This window comes from Charadrius vociferus, unplaced genomic scaffold, assembly GCF_000708025.1.
Source record: "Charadrius vociferus isolate BGI_N301 unplaced genomic scaffold, ASM70802v2 scaffold436, whole genome shotgun sequence".
Classification (NCBI taxonomy): Eukaryota; Metazoa; Chordata; class Aves; order Charadriiformes; family Charadriidae; genus Charadrius; species Charadrius vociferus.
In genome coordinates this window covers 6,768,181-6,787,338 of record NW_009649187.1, presented here as the reverse complement: position 1 = coordinate 6,787,338, position 19,158 = coordinate 6,768,181, and the positions used below count along the sequence as shown (strand labels likewise).

Below are 19,158 nucleotides of genomic sequence, written 5' to 3'. Positions count from 1 at the left end.
AGATGGAGTGAAGGTAAGTTCTTGCTTTTCCATGTCACTATCTCTCCCATCACCTGAACAGAAGGCAGCTACTTTCTCTGGGTTCCATCCCCTTCCAGGGTAAAACCTGTCTTGTGGCTGGGATTGTTGTGTTCACTGTGTCATTATGAAGCCCCGGGTGGGATCTTAATGTTCCTTACATGCACCTTATACATCACACAGCTAGCTAAGTGCAGTGTTGTACCAGCAAGATTTCTTTTTCCCCTTTCTCTGAAGTATGGAGAACTGGTCAATGCTGTGGATTAGAAAGACCAAGGACTTACTGAAGTGTGACGCATGCCTCTGACTATTCTGTTCTGTTCAGTGCAAAATGTTTCTTGTTATCGAAATCGCACAGAGAAATTTTCAGTGACTGATGACACCCAGCAGACTCCATGGAAATCTCGTTGTCTCCCTCCTTGGACAGATGCTGAAGGTTGAGCTGGAAAGAGGGATGGGGAAGGAGGAGCCTCCAGATGTTCATGTTTGGGTGGAATGGAAACAGTATTGTGTTAGAGTTCAGTCCATGTCCCTGAGGACCAGGCACTCTCCTGTTCCTTTCTGAGGGGAATTATTTTTTCCACCACTTCAATTTCCCCCTTTTTGTGCATGGTCATCCTCTAGTTCTGGAGGTCAAATAGGCCATTCCCAAGGCTGTATGTGATTGCAGGCAGTAACCCTTTACCATCTGGTAGTGGCGCAGAGACAGTTATGGGCTAGAGCACTGTCTTCCCCTAACTGTTCCAAAGGATAACTGTCCTCCACGTGGGAAAGTAGGGTTTGTTTTATTTGCTTCCATTTCCATTTGAAGTCCAAACCTTTCTCCACAGCTGTTAGGCAGAATAGTTCATCTCCTGGTTTTGCATTGTGGACAGTCTTCATTCTCCCCATGCTGGGGGCTTGACATGCACATTGCAGGACCAGCACGCTTGTTCTCTCCTGCTCACTTAGCTCTTTTCCCCATTTTAATGAGGCTCTGTTTCCAGAGGGCTCACAATACGAGCAGGCTGCTGGAAAAAGAAGTGTTTTCAGAGCAGTTGTGTTCATTTTGAGGACTGCTGTAATAAAGCCTGCATTCTTGCAGTTCTGATGTGTTCTGCCCTAATGACGCCCAAGTCTTTGGGGTTTTTTGACTGAAATGCTACGTGGAGCTGCTGTTCTTGCCCTAGGATACTTATCTTTGAAATGTGCTTGCCAAAAGAGTGAGCTTTTGTGCCTTTGCACATGCCTGCCTATTTTACAGACATGCACTGAACACATGCACACTAACACAGCAAGTGTGTTTGAGTTGTCGCATCTGTTAACATGGAAGACATTACAGTAAAATCCCATTGGAATAAGACTGGATGATCCCAAATGTTATGAACTGAGAACTACCAGATATATGCTTCAAAACCCCAACGTGGCAGGGGAGAAACAACTGGAAAGGCAGCAGATAACATGTCTACATAGTTCTTGTCACCTACCTAGAAAAAAATTTACTTCCTTCTTAGGATTCTTGATTTCCAACAGGCACTCAGGGAGTGCTACAACTTGGGTCAAAATCTTCCAGAAATGGACAGATGATGTGCACACAGGTTTTGAGGCACAGCTTCCTGGTCACGTAGCTACAAGAAGACCTGTATGTTAGAGACTTCCAGCTCCATAGAAAGCTTATGGTATTTGGTTCATTGAGAACACTGTGTCTTCCTCTGTGAAAACAGTCAAGCTGGATTTGCTTTTCTAGCTGATTTGAAGTATTCTTCAACTCTTCACTAATATATCTAATTGAATACTTCTGATAAAGTGGAAGGTAAATCTAATCTACAGAGCATAGCATTCTCTGTACATGGTGAATGGAGTTGCCCTCTGGGAACCTCTTTACTTCTGCATGACACTGGAGACCTGCAGTCAAGAGTCTGCATGCAACTTCTTGCTCCCAAGTATTAGAGCAGTGTTGCTCTGCAGCATGAACCTGAGTGGTGTCCACAGGGGGCATCACATGCTTTCAACCTGGGATGAGGGCCCTCAGAAGAGTTGTTCAAGCTTCCTGTTTTCCCCAAGCAGCATCTATCTTCAGGTGTGGCCTTTGAGTCCTCATTTCTATAAGCTTTAAAACTCAGGAAAAGATTATATATTTCTTCTTAAAGCTGGTGTGTTGAGTAACCCTCTTGCTCAATAATGCAGACTTTTAAAAGTACATGTCGCTTCCCCGCAGTGCTAAGTTTGAACAGGATAGAGAACAGGTAGTGCTCTCTGTGTTTGTAGAACATCCTTAACACTTCGGTTGTAGGATTTCTATGGCTACATGCTTATCTTCTTCCTTATCCCTACTGTCTACGTGTACGGTGGTGCTTCCCATTAGTCATCCCATAGCAGTGTAGCCTTCCATTTGCTTATTGGAGCAGTATTTGGCACACTTGACTGCTGTGCAGCAGTCTCTGTGCTGGCTGATGGCCTCACCGTTGTGACCAGCCTGCTTTTTATGTGTTGCTCCTTATGCAGGAAACTTGTAATTTTAGCTCCACTGATATTTTCTTTTTTTTTTTTTTTCATCCTGGATAGTTCTGACAAACAACTTGTGCCAGTGACTTCTTGAGTTGGCAAGAGTTGGCAATGGTCTTGCATTACTTGTAGCAAACTATGATTTTGGCCCATTGCAGTAGTGCAGAGCACAGCTACTGTGACTTGAACACCAAACAGATTTTCAGTTTTGTGGTATCCTTTTCAGTCCCACTCACTATATACATAATTTTACTCCAGATACAGCTTTGGAACAATCGTTGCATGCTGTATTTTTTACTGTAGTCTGCTGCTGACCACATGCTGCGTGGTTAGTCTCTTTCTCATGTTCCCTCCAGATCTGGAGGCTCCTAGTTTGTTTGGTGGTGGGATTTTGTGTATGTGTGTGTGTGTGTATTTTGTTTGTTTGGTTGTTTTTGGTTTGGTTTGGGGTTTTTTGTTTTGGGGGTTTTTGGTTTTGTTTTTTGTTGGTTTTTTTTTTTTTTTCTTAAAACCTTCTTGGAAATTGATTCCTTATGGAGATTTGGGTGAAAACATGTTTAAGTTTCTTCACTGGCTATATCTGGTCCAGGGTGACTGTGCTCCATGAGCGTGTTGCCACAAATATCCACACAGTAGATGAGAATGGAAAGAGTATTTCTTCAACAAATTGATGATTACACTAATGTAAAAATTAATGGCTTTAAGCCCATTGAGAAAAAAGCATTGCCAGTGTGTCTTAATTTACTTTCCGTTCAAGGTAACATTTTTTGCTGGTATTCAGAGCTACATATGCTGCAATTCTGCATTATTTGACAAATACAGTAGCATTTTTTTTACATAGTATTAGGCAAGTTTGAGTGAGGCCTATATATCTCTCTCATGCTTTATTCCTAAGAACTCCATGAAAATGTGTGTTGGTGAATATCTGATGCAAGGTACAGCATGTTGTTGCCGATTTAGCATAAATGAGAGAGGAATGATACATTCATCACATGGGGTGTTAAGAGCATCTAGTGCTAGTCGTGTTGAGCCGTAAGAAAAAAACACAATTTTTTTTTTCTGTAGGAATTGGCATTAATCCTTTGCTAAAGCAAGCCTAACACTAAAGCAATGGGGATGCATGCATTTTTCTTGCATCAGACTATTTTGGAAGTGGGGATGGGAAGCTTAAATCAGGAGGGAAGGACAGGAAGGAAACATTTTTTTATTCCGGTATAGGTGTGTCCACACTGGGGTTATTTTGATAAATTTCCATGTGTATGACCCTCTCCTTTAGCAAATTCCTTTCCAAAATCTATTTGAAGCATTCCTGGTTTTCATTTTGCACTGCCGCTTCTCTTTCAAGTACTAATTCTGCTAATTGGTAGATATTTCATCAGCTTGGCACTTGAGAACTTTTCCATTATCTTAAATAATGAATGATTTAAACTGCCTTGAATCTTAAATTGTCCCTGCTCACCAAACCTTTGGTAGTGCTGCACTCACTTTCTTCAGGCAGAATTTGGATCCAAGCTGATGAAGTAGCAGCAAGGAAGGCCCAGGTTTTATCCCCAAGGAGCATGCTTTTCTGCTTTCAAATCCAGAAAGTGAGGCTAGAAGATACGGGGTGACGAATTGCAGAGCCATGTAACATACCACGTGTCTTGTGGCCACCACTGTAGGTCCCAGGTATTTTTTTTTTAAGATTCTAAATTTATGGGCTACATTGTGCAGCTGCCATTTAAAAATTTACTTAAGATAGCTTCACGTCAAATCTACTTGCTTTCTTGTTCCCCTTTCTGCCTGTAATCTGGACTTGGCTCCACTGTAAGGTGAGGAACAGGTTAAGGAATGGGCTGGGGCAGACACCTGGGTGAAGATTAAGGACACTTTATGCTCAATGTCCTTTCTCTGACCTTGTCAGGGTCTGAGCTCCCTGTAGTTAGTGTTACAGTCCTACTGTTGATATTTTTGGGGTTTTTTTTGTCTCTAGGCAGTGCTTCAAACCAGTCGTTTTCCCTTTTTTCCCAAAGGGGAATTTCCCTTCCTACTGGTGTGAGAGGATGTGTGTGTTTCCAGTTCTAGCAGGGCCTGTCAGATCCATCTTTATAATCAGAATTTGTTAACGCGTGAAGTGCTATTTTTAGTGAAGTATGTAATTGTAAGTATTTTAAAATTAGTTCTTCTCTAAGCTCTTTGTCAGTTTCTTCTTCTTTTCTTTCTTTTTTTTTTTCCTGGGAACTTTGGCTTGTGATAAGGGGACACAAAATGTTATCAGTAATGTTTTCCAGGCCCAGTGGAACACTCTACGTACACAGTAACTTGTGGAGAATGCTATGGGATGTAGGAGACTTTAACAGCATTCACTTCCAATGCTCTGCAGAATTTGTTGGTTTTCTACCTTGTCTGCTGCATGCACACTGTTTTCTTTCCCAGTAAAATCTGAACAGCATAGCTGAAAGGAGAACTCAACTGAAAGAGTAAAAATCCAGATTTTTGATGTGACAAGGTCAATGTTGTAAAATCTGCCTTTCATCTTGCATAACGGCAAAGAGGCACCAAATACCATTTGTTCTGCTGTTTTTAAGGAATATTGTAGTAAGTGTACATTTTATGCCTGGTGGGTACCAGCTTTCCCTGCCCTTTGCCCCAGTAAATGGTATGTGGGGAAGGCAGGATGCTCTGTAAGCTGGCATGGCTGCTGAGAAAGCAGTTTGTGAAAGTGTGCCTTAGACAGAGAAGGCACAGTAGCAAGGTGAACCAACAGGGAATCCTTAGAAAATCTGCAAGGGTCAAGTAACATTCATGCAGTGACCAACAGGAGTTAATGCTCCTATTTCTGCATCTGGACTTCTTATGATATTGAAGCCATACTGTTTAAAGATTGTTATGGTGAAGCTAAATGAGGAGAATCCAAGTTCACCTGAATATTACAGGTTTATGCTGAACTGTTTTATACAAGATGCTTGGGGAGCACTTCAGATCTGTTTAGGTGCTGACATCCAGTAACTCATTCTACCCACCTTTGATGCATTCACTTTTTTCACTGCATTGTTGTAGCGCCAAGAAGCTCCAACTGAGATCAAGGGTCCAGTGTGCTTAGCACTGTAGTGATGCCTAAGCAGAAAATCCCTGCCTCTTAGCTTAGAATTTAAATAGGCAAGGTGACAAAGGCCAAGAGAGATGATGGATTGACAAAGATGAAATGATTTCCTTAGCGTCACACAAAAGGATTTAAGCAGAAGTAGAAATGGGACCTCAAGTCTGCTAGTTCAGGCTGCCTCTCACTGATCTGCTTTGAGTTCAACGGGTTTTTTTTCCTGCCTTAAGTTCTGAAATGACTGTACTCTCTACAGGAATATGAGTTGCAGCAAGCGTGATATTTTAACATAAATATACTGTCAGTATCAAACTGGGGGAGAACTGCATGTAGAAGATAGAAACGCAAAAAGCTGTTGTAAAAACATATCCACGTTAAGTGTCCAGAACTGTGAATGGGACCTTGTTGGAATCGCTGTACTTCCTATAGCATCTTCTAGTATGTGTTGTATTTTCTATAGGTGATCGGAATGATTTACGCTTGCCATTTCTAGGATTGCTGCTGTGCTGAAGGGACAGCGGTTCTTCAGGTTGTCTTCAGTCACCTGCTGACTTCTGTTTATTGCTGCCTAAAGCAAGAGTATTTCTGAAGTTTCATTGTAGAGAATTTGCTCCTCTTTTGAAATGAACATCTGAATTTCACACAAATACAGAAATAGAACTTTAACATTCATCCTTGGGTTTGAGAGGGAAGACATTGTCCATATTGCTTTGGGAGACTTTAACGATTTTTTTCCTTCCCTGGAACGTCTCTGCACTGCCAAGAAATACTTACAGATGTAGGTGTGTTAGAGAACTCTCTCTAACTAAACTTCTGTTATCTTATTTACTTTGCTAAGTTGCAGTCACATTACAAGAAGAACAAAAAGGTTTGCTCATTCAACTAATCACCTTGGGAAGGTGACGTAGCTTGCTGATGCAGCTGTTACAGAGGGAATTGGGAGACTGATCTGGTTTTAGTAATTTCCTTGTGTATGTTTTGACTTAATAAGTTTTGATGCTTTAGAACTTACTGCTGGTGCCTCATGTTGGCGTTATCCAACCTGTCTTGAGTTGTAGGCTCTGGTCTTAACACAGACCTTTCAGGTCTGGTCTTAACACAGACCTCGCTCCCCACCCCTTTCATACTGTCTAGCTAGCTTTTCTTCCCCCTGTAATTATAGTAGCCAGTAATAATATGCTTTCTGGGATTTCTACAATACATCATGCCATGTTAATAGACCAACGCTGTTTTAAATTTAGATTGTACTCTAATTAAATTCCAGTCTGCAGAGGGTTCTGTTTCCTCCTGTGTCAGTGTTACTTGTACCTCTAAAACAGGAGGGTGATTGTTTTCTGTATGGCTTGGTTGACTCTCCTTTCATATTGAACCTTTTGCTTGTCTCTTAGCATTTTCTGCCCTTCTTTTGTTTCTGTAACTCATTGGAAATCTATGTGAACTTCAGATGAGACTGTCTTCCTTAGAGAGAAGTTTTCCTGAAGTATCCATATAGCCTCTGTCTGCTGCAACTTATAGGATACATTAAAAATAAAACCTGAAGTTTTGGAGCAGTTTCTCAGCTGGTGTGAATTTCCACTTCTCCCAGTTAAAAATTCCCCATTGTGACTGGGTACAAGGATTCCTCTGGGTTGTTGGTAATCTAAGCATTGTATTCATGCACTGGTAGTACATCCTGTTTTAGGTCTAGCTTGAGGGAAGGCCTGTGGAGAAACTAAATTATCCTAAAAGAAGATGAGAGGAATCACAAGTTTGTAAACCAGGAAATGGCAAGTCCTGTCCTCCATGAAGTGGCAGATTGGTGAGCCAGATGCTGAACAGATCAGTGTTTGGAGTCTGTCTGTATTGGAATTAAAGATCTGATGAGGCAGAAGCTTTGTTAGTTTGAGTCTGTTCATGCAGCGGCAATGTGACTCTGGGTTGTATGGAGTGATTAGGAATATGGCTCTGGGTATAAGTTGAACACGGGCATTTTTGCTCTCAAGGACGTGCCAGTTTGTATGTGAGCTTGAGTTCTGATGTGAGGATAGCAGGGACAAAGGCAATATTCAGGCTGAAAGCTGTGAAGACTCACTAAGTGTACAAAATGGGGATGTACAACTCCACAGCCTGTACTGAGTTCAAGGGCTGCTCCAGAGGTGGGCCGTGGCAGTGTGCAGGAGTCCAGAACTACGTAGCTGAGCCCACACCATTGTGGTTTTCGGCTGGGATGTGCTGTCCTCTATGAGCTAGACTCTGTAGTACCTCCCCATGAGTAGTAAGCAGCAGAGAAATACCCTAGATAGTACCAAAGGAGAAGGGCAGATGGAAAATGTATGTGGAGACAGCAGGGGAAGGGGTAGCATTGTAATGCTGAGAGACCTGCCAGGCTCAGCTTGGACAGGTTGACACTAAGATTATAGTGAAAGAGAGAGAAATGCATGCTGAGCCTGGTTTATTGGAGAGTGCAGTTTGATGTGAAGGTGTCTTTGAAGATGACTGAAGATGCCTTTAAGCAAGGGTAGAGTCCAAGAAAGTAGTGTTGGGTAGTGTTTGAGCATTGCTCCCTGTTTGGTCTTCTCCCAGTATCTGAGAGTGCAAGTTGTTCTGGCTGTTGAGCACCTCCTTGCCTTTCCTCTATGTCTGAGCATGGGTGCACCTTGCCTCTCCCATCAGCCCCAGTTTCCGTGGGAGGGAGTCTTTCTCTTCCCCACACTATGCACAGAAGTTCCCTCTTCTTTCTGTAGCCCTTGGGGATGCCCCTCCCGTTGTGCCCTCCTCCCTACCCTCTGATTCTAGTTGCAAACAAATACATCTCTGCTTCCTCCAAATGTGAACACATGGGTGTTTTCTGCCTGCCTCTTCAGTGTGGCTGGGGAAGCTGCACGGTTTTCTGAGGTGGGAGAGCACATAGAGGCACCCCCTTGCATCCCACGTCTTGTGTGTATATGTTCCTCTTCTCCTTTCCTTATATCAGTGTGTGGGGCACCTGTGTTCTGACCTCAATGTTTGAGTGGATGGGGGTCTTCAACCCTTCCCTTTCCTCTGGTGTGTAGTCATGTTCTTTAATGGTGACTTCTCTCTGCACCTTCTCGCGTCTGTGCATTTCTGCTGCTGCTTATACTTGGCCCTAGGGGAGCATTATTGGCAGGCACACTAATGTGTGAATAGTTTCTGTGCTTTTCTTCTCATCTCCTCTCTTCCTTTCTCGTTCCCTCTCTCAATGGTGTGTCCAGAAAAGGAAGTCGAGCTCCAGTGTGCATTTGATGGTGAGCACCTCCCGTAAGCTGCCTGCGATTCGTGCGTCCGCCATTCTCATGCCATGCACGCTCGGCTTGTGCTCATCACCCTACATAGCATGTCTGTGCAGGGGGGCGGTGGCGGGGGGGTCATTGTGCACTGAAAGGTCCATGTCCTCACTGAAAGGGCCCTGTGATCGTCTGGCCTCCAGCCAGTCATACAGTTCCCATTTTGCTGGCAATGCAGTTCGACCTTGCCTGCTCTAAGCGTGAAACGCAAAAAGGCAGCAGTTTTCCTGGGCTCAGCAGAGCAGGTGTGTGCCTTGCCTGGACATGGGGCTTTGTCATTCTGTTGCAGAGGTGCCAAAAAGAGGAGCAGGTGCTTTGCCTGGTGTTGGTCCAGTCATCCTTGGTGGGAGGCCTGCAATGTAGAACAAACTGGGAGCCGCTCCAAATGTGGCAGAAACTGAGGGGGTTCCACTGTTCAGATGAAATGTGTGGGCACAGCACCGCCAGGCAGCTTAGAGCTGCCGGTCACTTCTTTTTTTAGCATACTTACTGAAAAGGTTTGTCAGAGCCTTTATAATCCAAAACTTCCTTTTGTCTTGATCTCATTTATGTATCCCAGCATGACCAAATACCCAGTAACTGCCTCCCGTGTCCTATTCATTTATTTTTTTCATCCATCCAGATGTTTGACATCCATAGAGTTTATCAGAAAAGTAGTCAAATCCACTCTCAAGAGAGCAAAGAGAAAATTGGCCAGTGCCATATTGTAAGGAGTCATACACAGCCCATTAGATGATGCCTTGTCTCTGACACCGAGATATGAACAGTAACTGAAGTATAAAAGTTAGTTATTGCAGTTTCTCCTTTACACAGGAAAAGAACAGAAAATATTTCTCCCCTATTAAGAAACCAGAGTAATTTGTTTCTACATTAGGATCTGGAAGATATTTCTCTGCTTCCTCCTTCAATGACAGCTTAAAACTATGTAAACACAAAAAAGTAATCCTGAAGTACTGCTTGGAAAATCTGATGTGAGGGGCTGACTTTTCACCAGCCCTGCTTTTATGAAACTCCAGGACAGGAGTTCATTGTGCCTTTCTTGCCCTTGTTTTCTGCCCACTTGAATTCCCTCTGCATGTTGTTTTAAAGCAGCTGGGATATGTAAACCGTGTGTCAGCCTTGGGAAACATGGAAGCAGTGAAGGTGACTAAATAACCAGAGACGGCCCATGTGGTGGTACTTATTTTCCTTTAGTTGGCTAGAAATGTGTGTCCCTAGCGATATGATCACTGGTCTGTTTTCTTTCTCTTGCACCCTCTGTGTTGTTCCTGCCTGTCTGTCTGTCTCTTGTCTAGTTCAGGAAGCGCTGCCAACTGCTGTGCCAAAACTAATCGTGTTACATAGATCTGAAGAAGGGCCTGGCACCTTTTTAGGTGAACTGGCCTCTTTTAACTTGAGCTATATGGCTGTGAATTACCAAGGATCCTAGTCTGCCCAGTGACTGTGATGTTGGCTGGCAGTAGGAGGGGAAGGAGGGGTGAGAGTTGGCTGTGGTACCTGAGGCTCTGGGAAGGGCAGGCCAGTCTTCCAGGAAGGGCAGTTGGTTAAGCGCCCACCAGACACGAGTGTGTGCAAGAAGCTCAGTATGTCAGATACCTCCATCTGAGAAAGAGCTGTGAAAAATGCTTAGGCTAAGTCTTTTGACTCTTATTTCCTTGGGACTCTGTCCAGGAGTAAAATGCTATGTGGTTCTGGACTAGCAAACGTGATACTAGGTCTTCTTCAGCCCTCTGGCTGGGGAAGGGTATGATGGATGGATGACCTGGGTGTTCTGTGCAGCCTGGAGGGTAGGCTGTGTGCTTTGGGTGTGTGTGGGTTTGCACTTTCTAAGGTGACATCCCACACCTAACAAGCTGCTGTCAACCTTTTTTCAGAACAGTGGCTTCCTGGATGTTTGGGGTTTTTTTCCCATTTGACCTCAGTTATAAAGCCTTCCAAAAAATTGGAAATATTTTTGTATAGCTTCTTTCATGCTGACTTTATCTTCTTATCCCAGTGGACTAAGAAAAGATGGGCTGTACCCTTCTCACTGGAAGAGGTTTGGAAGATAAATCTCTGCATTAGGATCACTGCTTCTGAAGAAGTACAGGAACCTCGGTGCTGTGTGGAGGGGTGGACCCAGGCCAGAGGTTTCATTGTGTTTATGCTATAAAACAGCTTGGGATTCATTTTTTCAGGTTGATCTGCTCCTCTCTCAACATCCACAGCAGTCTGTCATCTCTACCATCAGGCTGGAAATACATGCAGGAAGCAAAGCTTTTGGAAGGCCAAAGTCTTAGGACAGTATAGGGATGTAGTCAGTAAACAGTAATTTTTGAAGTGTTTTTCCTTTCTTAGCTTTGGGGACGCGTGTGTCATATGCTCTTTTTTTTCCCCATGGACTTTTAAAGAACTCATTCCTACCTCTCTCTTCTACTTCCTCCCTTTTACACCTGCCCCATCTTGTTCTTCTGTTTCTCTTCTCTCCTCTCCAAAAGGGTTAGCTAAGCCAAGGCGTGCTGCTTGTGAAGAGAAACTGAAGCATTAGTAGGTGTGCGTGAAGTCTCAACTTCATAGGATCTGTCTGTGGTTGACATAACTAAACCTTTGGCAGATGTTTTCAAGCTCAGCATTTGACTTCTGCATTCTTTGTGGTGGTTACTGGGTGATGAGGGCCTGATGTTTTGCAGTCCCCAAGAACGGTGGGATGGGGAATGGCTGCAATGAGGTCATGCTGCTGTGAGCTCCTATCCAGTACCCCTGATCTGTAAACCAGGGAGTTTGCGTGAGGCTTCTGCAGTGCTGATTTTAACATTGTGGCTGGTGTCTGGTGGCAAGAGAGCTGTATACCTGGTGTGGGAGTTACATGGCAGTGTAACTGTGGGCCTAACTCTCCAACGACTGACTGGATTTGTGGGCTAGGAACTGTATACTAGTGGACACAGGTTTGTCTTCCACAAATGTAGACTTTGCTCGTTCCTGACATAACTGATGTATGTGACTCAGTGGGATGCTTCTTTGCAGCAAGCTGGTGACTCCCTCACTGTTGTGCTGTGTGAATGCAGGAAATGGAGATTTTATTCTTCTACCACAGCTATAAGAGAGACTGAAGAGGGGAAAGATGAAAAACTACTGGGCACCATCCAGAGGACTTGCTACTTGGGGAACTACGTGACCTTTTCCTTAGGTCTCACCCCCATCCCTTTCCATATTTTGGTCCTGAAGTCTCTCTGTTCAGGTCACAGCAGGGACACAACACACCATACCTCACCTCTTATCTACCATTTCTAGGGCTGACCATACTTTTTCTTTCATCAGTAGATTCCCTGGGACCCTCAGCATCATCACGTATCTAGGACTGTTCCTGCATACTCTAGGACTCCTCAGACACAGCTCCCATTTGACCTCCAGTTTGAGACTGCACCCTGACTATTGTGTGTCTCTCGCTTCTGTAGTCTTTCTCTTGGGACTGCTGCCATCTCTTATTCTTCTTCACCAAATACTTTTGTTGGTGCTCATTGCAGGATTCTCCTCATCCCTTTGGGCTGCTGCCTTTTTCCCTTCTGTTTTCCTTCCTTATAGCTCTAGCAGTCCATGCACTTTTGGGTTGTGGTACATCCCTTACAACTTCTGTTGCCTCTGAGGGAAGGATGATGTCCAGCGACCCGGACAGCACTCCTTCTTCCTCCCTCTTCTTGGTGATTGAAAGTGGGGGGAGGGGAGGGTCTGAGGAGATGGTTGGGGTTGAAGCAATACTGTCATTTTCTTGCTGTCTCTGCTGCCCAGCAGGGGAACTAAAACCATGTTTTTCTGTCTCAGCCACAGAGCAACAACAAAACCAGTATAGTAAGCACTGCAAAAGAAACACCCCCAGTGCAGACGTCCATGGTATCTTCCCCAACCACTATTTTTTTTTTCCTGTTTGGTTTAATTTTGATTCTGTCCTCTCCCTTTCTCTCCTTCCCCCCCATCCCGAGTGCTGCTTGTGCTGCTCTGTTTCAGCTTGTGTTTTGGCTTCGTTCTGTCTGTGTCCCTGTGCTGCTGTGGGGCCTGATCACAGCCTCACAGGCTTTGGGGTGGGGGTGCTGAGCAGAGCTGTGGTTGGATGTGGGGATCGCAGCTTGCCTGGACTTCCCCGTGTGCCATCCCTGTATTAGTTCTGTGTGTCCTGTTCAACTGTTCCTGCTGGCTTTGGGGAAGCTGGTTTGGAAGAAGAGAGTGGCAAGCTCCATCCACTCTCCAACACCCAGGAAATGGAGGATGGACTTCAGGACACCACAGAAGAAAGGGCAGGCAAAGGGTTTTTAGAGGAATCCTTTGATGGCCCATTTGGCCTGCTCAGTTGCGTGGTTGATCCTCTACAGCTCGCTGACTAGCTGGGCTAGCATTTTCTGTTTGGGCTGTGTGCAGCGGGCTTCATAGGGTGCCCTGTGCCTAGTACATTTACTGGCACAGCTCGGTGTGGTCTGCCTCGGTATGCTCGGAAGATCAGGCAGCAGTGCAATGGGTGACAGAGACGGATGGGTGAGTGTACGTCACTGCACCGTCACAGCCACCCTGCAAGAGTGACAGCAGTAGGAGGAGATGGTGCAGGATCCTGAAGTCTTGTCCTGGTAGTGAAAGGATGAGTGCAGGAGCTAGTTAGCGCCTGTAGGCCTGGTAGCTGCTCTTTGTCGTGTGTCTCTGAAGAGTTGGATTTGGCATTTTTTGGGGGGTGGGAGGGTGGAATTGATGTTTTTGTTGTTTTTTGTAGGGCAAAAGGTTCTTGGGACACTTCATAATTTTCTGCTTTACCTTCACTGGCTTTGTTCATTATGGCTCTGATACTGAGGGAGCCCTTCTAAATTATTAAGCGTTGTTGTTATTATTGAAATTGGATCTCATTTCAGAAACTTCTAGAAAAATGTGCCTTTTTTGACAGCCCAGTTCCCTCAGCAGCTCCTCTCTGTGAGGCATTGAGGTGGTGTGGCTTATCCCCTTTTTATTATGGAAATTATGAATGTCCCTTTTTTAGGGAAAAATACCTGGCAAACTTTCCAAAAACACTGGGAGACAAAGGCCCCGGCACAGTACTATCCTTTCCTCCCCCTCTCCCTCTTCTGAAGCGTTTTCCAGTGAGGATGCTGAGGGGTCATTACTTCATAAGCAGCTGCAGAGGGTGCTGCTCGGTTGCTGTCTGGCATTTGTGCCAGCCTGCTTCACTGGAGGCAAATTGGGAATTAGGGGCAATTGCAGGGAAGCTGGGGGCTTTGTCTCCTTGTGACTGTAGCTTTTAGTGCAGCCTCTCTCTCTTCAGGGAACCTTCTGTGCAGGAAGTGTGTGCGCGTGCACGCAAGCACACGTGTGCTGTTTGGAGTTTGTGGTTTGGTGGTGGTTTTTTTTTATGTCACCTTTTCTCCACTTGCTGGGGAGTGAAAAAAAAATGAGAGAATGCTTTGGAACTGGAGTTTAATGATTCTTCCATCCTTTCCTAGGAGCCACAAACAACTGTTGTCCATAATGCTACAGATGGCATAAAGGTAAGGGATGGGAGTGTTGCCAGAGAAACCTCCTCTTCTCTTGTTCTTGTCTTCGTGTGTCTTACTTCGGTTTCGACCTTCCTGACGTCCGGTTCGTAGCATGTTCCAGAATACTGCTGGCAGTAGACTGGGAGGGTTGTGTTGTATGGCTGTGGATCTCTGGAAGAGGCTGAGTAGGGACAACTGTTCAAATATTATCATCTCTTTCCTACTGCGGTGTGTAATCACCACTCTCTTTCGTATGTGGGGTGGAAGAGAAGATACAGGCTCTTCAGCACTTTTTTTTTGTTCTGGAAATGGAGACCTATTCCTCTGAGAAAGCTAAAGAAGGGCTCCTAGGCTTCTTGTGGCTATTCTTCTTCCAAACAGAAGCAACTCCTGTTTGATCTCATTTGACAGAGTTTGGTAACTTCTGTCCTTGTAAAAGTTCTGGGTGGACGGCTTGAACGGCTTAAACACGCAAAAGCTGAGCAGAGATGCTGCTGTTTTGCTTAATGTTTGGCCTGCTTCCATCCAAATCTTCCTGGTATCATCCTCTCCCTGCCATCCCTGCCAATGTTTTTGCACTTTTCCCCATCTTCCTTCACAAACAAATCAAACTATTTGCTCATGCTCTTGAGTGCTGATGCCTGGTAATGCTCTGTTCTGCCGTGCAGGGTTCCACAGAGAGCTGTAACACCACGACTGAAGATGAGGATCTGAAAGGTAGGTGTTTTGCCTGTAATTTCTAACACAGTTAAGTGCAGTCAGGGGATCCTGGAGATTCGATCATTGCTTTGAACTAGCTTCCCAGACTTCTGTGTCTGACTCAGTTCATAAATTCGCCATGACGCTGTCATTCCTGTCACAGTGGGACCATGCGTTGGGGAACCAGCTGACTTGGCCTCTGTGGTACATAAACACTGTTTGCCCTGAGCTAATTTGTTTTTTTCTCAGAGTTGGAATTCTTTTCTTGCAAATGTCATAATTTGTTCATCTCCAGCCCATTTTTAGGCTTGGAAAATCCCTACCAGTCCCTTGGGGTTTGGAGTCTGGTTGTGTTTTTGTGCTTCCCTGTAGGTTATAGGGATTTGAAACCTCTCTGTTACTGCTCAGTCTGCGTTTTCACCCCTTTCTGGGAATCTCTTTAGTGACATGCACACACTTCCCTCTTTATTTTTTTTCTCTTTGGGTCTACTTTTGTTTCTAAGATGAAGATCATTCTCAGCCTGTCTTCTCTGAATGGAAGTGATTTTTCATGTCCTTGACTGAGATATCGGTAGAGCAAGAGGCTGAGAAGAGATTTCACACCTTTCAGTGACCATATCGTAAATATTCTGTGCTTGTGAAACTCTTTAGATGAAGGAGCTCCAAGTCCCATATCTGCTCATGTTTGTGCAGCTGTCCTTTTCTTGACCTCCCCAAAGAAGGACGAGCAGACATTTTCCTGAATGAGCGGGTTTGGGATGGGTACATGCAGTTTGCATTCTGAGGCAAATGTGTTAGTATTTTGCATTTTGACGCAGAGGTATTCTCATTCTCCCTGTAGTCAATCTTAAGTTACATATCCAGGGAAAAATCAATGCTGACCCTGTGGTGCAGCAGCAATATCACCTCTGTCAGCTGGGCTACTTCCCGGTGCTTTTCCTGTGGCTTATCACAAGCTGCTGGCTCCTCTTCTGAGGAGTCACAGGGAGCAGAAGCACATGCCAGTAAGTGAGAGAGCTCTGCAACACAGATTGTTTCGGATAAGATCTGACCTCATTACAGGACGGTATTCTAGCTCCCACCTTTTTGCCAAAGAGTAATCCGTGGTTTAAGAACCTAGCTGTGAGGGAAGGGAACTGAATAGTTTTGGTAGTGTGGTAATGAAATTGATTTGTCTAATCTCTGCTGGATGTCCGTCCAGAACAGATATTTGTCCAGAACCTTGTCTCCTTTGGCAGCTTTTTTTCAGGAGAGGTCCCAGACTTGAGCCAGTGGAGCCAATGGGTCCTCTAAGTCAGGAATACGAATGCTGTGAGGAGAGGAAGGCTAGGACTGGAACAGAAGGTGGGGGAGAGGAGAGCAGCTGGCCAAGGCTAAATCTATGAAGAATTGTGTAGGGCTACATTGCTGCAGATCAAAACTGAGATATTTTTTTTTTTTTAATTTGGCAGAGGTTAGAAACATTTTTTATGATTTTAATAGAAGGGAGCATCTGAATGGGGGTTGGGAGGGAAGGAGCTTGCACAGTAATGGTTTGTGTTATGGCCAGCTCTGGTAGTTTTAGTGCTTCTGTTTTAAGTTCACCAGTGTTCCTTTTCAGCTCCTGCCCCTCCATGTTTTAAGCTAAGCAAGCACTCAAGCAAAACTAAATAGACCAAAAGGTTTGGGAGTGTTGGAGTTCTCGGCATTCTGAAAAGCCATGACTCTGGGAAAAGGGAAGTGCTTGTGCAATTAATTCCTCTGCCAACTTCTTACTTTCAATAGACAACAGGTTACGCAGATCTGTTCCACTGTGGTGTAGGAGACATCGTCTTGATCCATCAGTGACGGTTGCCTTGGAGTTATGTTGTTTCCACTGTAGTGGGGCTAAAGGCAGCACCCCCCTGCCCCCTTATCATTCTAAATTGTACAGCAGGTCCATGTTGTAGAGTTGTTTACTTGGCTTTGCCCTGGAGGATACTCCTGCATGTTTTGTGCCCAGCATTGTGGTTTCTTTAATGTTCTCCTATTTCCTTTCTCTTTTTTTATTTACTGAACTTGCGTGTTTTGTTTGTGTTTGTGTTTTAATTCCCTGCCATGCTAGCTCCCCCTCTCTCCACCGGGGACGGCAGCTCAGTGCTTGAAGGACGGAGGCACAGTGAGAGCAAAACACAGACTGAGTCCATGCAGTCCCAGCTTTCTCTCTGTTTCTCAGCCAGTAAGTCCAGGGGTGCAGTGCTTCACGGCATCTTTTTTCCCACCCCTCCCTCTACCTTTCCCATTTCTCCTTCCCCAAGGTTTTTCTTTTCCTCAACTTCCTTCCAGAATGTTGATTTTTCATTTCGAGTACTCCAGAACAAAAAGAAATCATCTCCCTTCCTGCAAAACACCCTCCTTTGCACACTGAAAACTTCCAATCCTTTCCTTCCCTTTTTGTAAACAAAAACCAACCAAACAAACAAAAAAAACCCCGAACCTCATCCTAGCTAATTTCATTCCCTTGCTTTCATCTGGGCGAGACATGGAGTTCTCTGCAGAGACACTGCCTTTCGGTGTCTCCTCGGTCAAGCCACTGCATCTCTTAGTTTTCCGTGTGGTAAATGGGGTCAGCAGTGCAGGTCTGCTTATGGAGGGGATGTGCGAGGCTGAATTCAGTCTCGCTTGTCAAGAGCTTCTGAGCACCCCAGATGTGGATGGTGCTTGGAAAGTACAAAAGGAACGAAAAACAGATTTTACAGACTGCTTCAAGAATGCTTTGGAAGAGAAGCTGTGGCTGCTGGAAGACCCCACAGCATTTCTGAATCTATTGTCAGGTGCTCTGAGGGAAAATCCTTGGATAATGTTGGCTCTGAGGAGCATTTCTCTGTTGTGACCTTTACCTGGGGCGTCTGTCTTGCTAGCTCAGTTAGCTGGTACCGTGGTTAGCCTGCCAGTTATGGTACTGTCTGCCTGATCTCTCCTGAACGGGCTGCTTCTGTAAGAGGAGCCTGTGGCTGAAAAACTCTGGAACCGGATATGAAAAAAGCTAGTGGGTTGGAGAAAATCTTGGTGGGATTCCCAGCCATTCCCCTACACAGACATGCGGTACTAGCTGCCTGACTATTTACAGCTATAATGGAAGGATCCTTAATGTGAGTTAGGAACATCTGGAGTATTTGATTCTGTTCAGGTCAGTCTGGGAATGAAGGAATAGGCATGCCCTCTACTGTCTCCTCCTGTCTTCCTTCCCTGTTTTCCTGCACACAGCACCAGCATCTCATACGATGCAGCAGTTGGAGCCTCTCTGTTACTTATTTTTGAAGTAGCTCTAAGGACATCAAACTGCTAGTTCGTGCGGTGCAATGGGAAAGGTGCTTTGCCCAGCCAGAACGGAAGGGAAATGATCTCTTCTGAAGTCCTTTTTTGCTGTGAGCTGTCCATCACTACATTCTTATTAACTCCTTGCTCTTGCTTATAGCAAGGTCCTGCTTGGGATGCTGAGGAGTGCCAAAACACTTCTCTGCCAAGTGAGGCAGCATCCTCCCACCCCGCTCTCCTGCAAGTTGAGATTTGCAGTGGTTTGGATGCCCTACTTTCTTTCCCTTTTCCCTCACATCTCGTACTTGCCCTCGTGCTGCTCTGTCACTACTCCGACCAGTGTTTTAGGTCACCCTCAAACTACCTCCAGCAGCATTAGTGCGATTCCACAGTGCTCTGAGGGGTCTCCTGCATCGGTGCCAGGGTGGTCCCCTCTGGGCAGCATCTGGCCTGGCTGATGCGTGACAGAGGCAGGAGAGCGGGTAGAGGTTGCTGGGATGTGGATGTCTCTGTGTGCCGACCGGGGTTGGGGCTGTGTGTGTTTGTTCTTCTTTGTCGGTTTTTATTTTGCTTTCTCGTCTTTTTGTTTGTTTATTATTTTAATGCTTACATTTGTTTTGCAGCTACACAGTCTTGTGAAGAGAAGCTTCTTGCCTGGGACAGCCCAGGGCAGACATTGGAGTTAGAGCGTGCTCGGTCGGAGCCTTTGCTAACTCCAGTAGTTCCCTTTGTACTTAACCGTGCACCGTGTAAGTTAGCAGCTGGGTAGCGGTAGTGGAGTAGTGTAACTAGTACTAGTTACCGTAGATGTAAAGCTCCCCCTCCCCCCCCC

The 19,158-nt window shown here is 45.1% G+C and overlaps 1 protein-coding gene across 1 annotated transcript in view; it reads left to right on the top strand.

Annotated features, from left to right (window-relative positions):
• CAMK2G (calcium/calmodulin-dependent protein kinase II gamma) overlaps positions 1–19,158 on the top strand; it is a 123,255-nt gene that overhangs the window by 96,068 nt on the left and 8,029 nt on the right. Inside the window, exons 14-19 of the mRNA XM_009888839.1 lie at positions 12,427–12,581; positions 12,664–12,732; positions 14,319–14,363; positions 15,020–15,068; positions 17,134–17,247; positions 18,950–19,075. Coding sequence (XP_009887141.1) covers positions 12,427–12,581; positions 12,664–12,732; positions 14,319–14,363; positions 15,020–15,068; positions 17,134–17,247; positions 18,950–19,075 — 558 coding nt within the window. The remainder of the gene's footprint in view (positions 1–12,426; positions 12,582–12,663; positions 12,733–14,318; positions 14,364–15,019; positions 15,069–17,133; positions 17,248–18,949; positions 19,076–19,158) is intronic.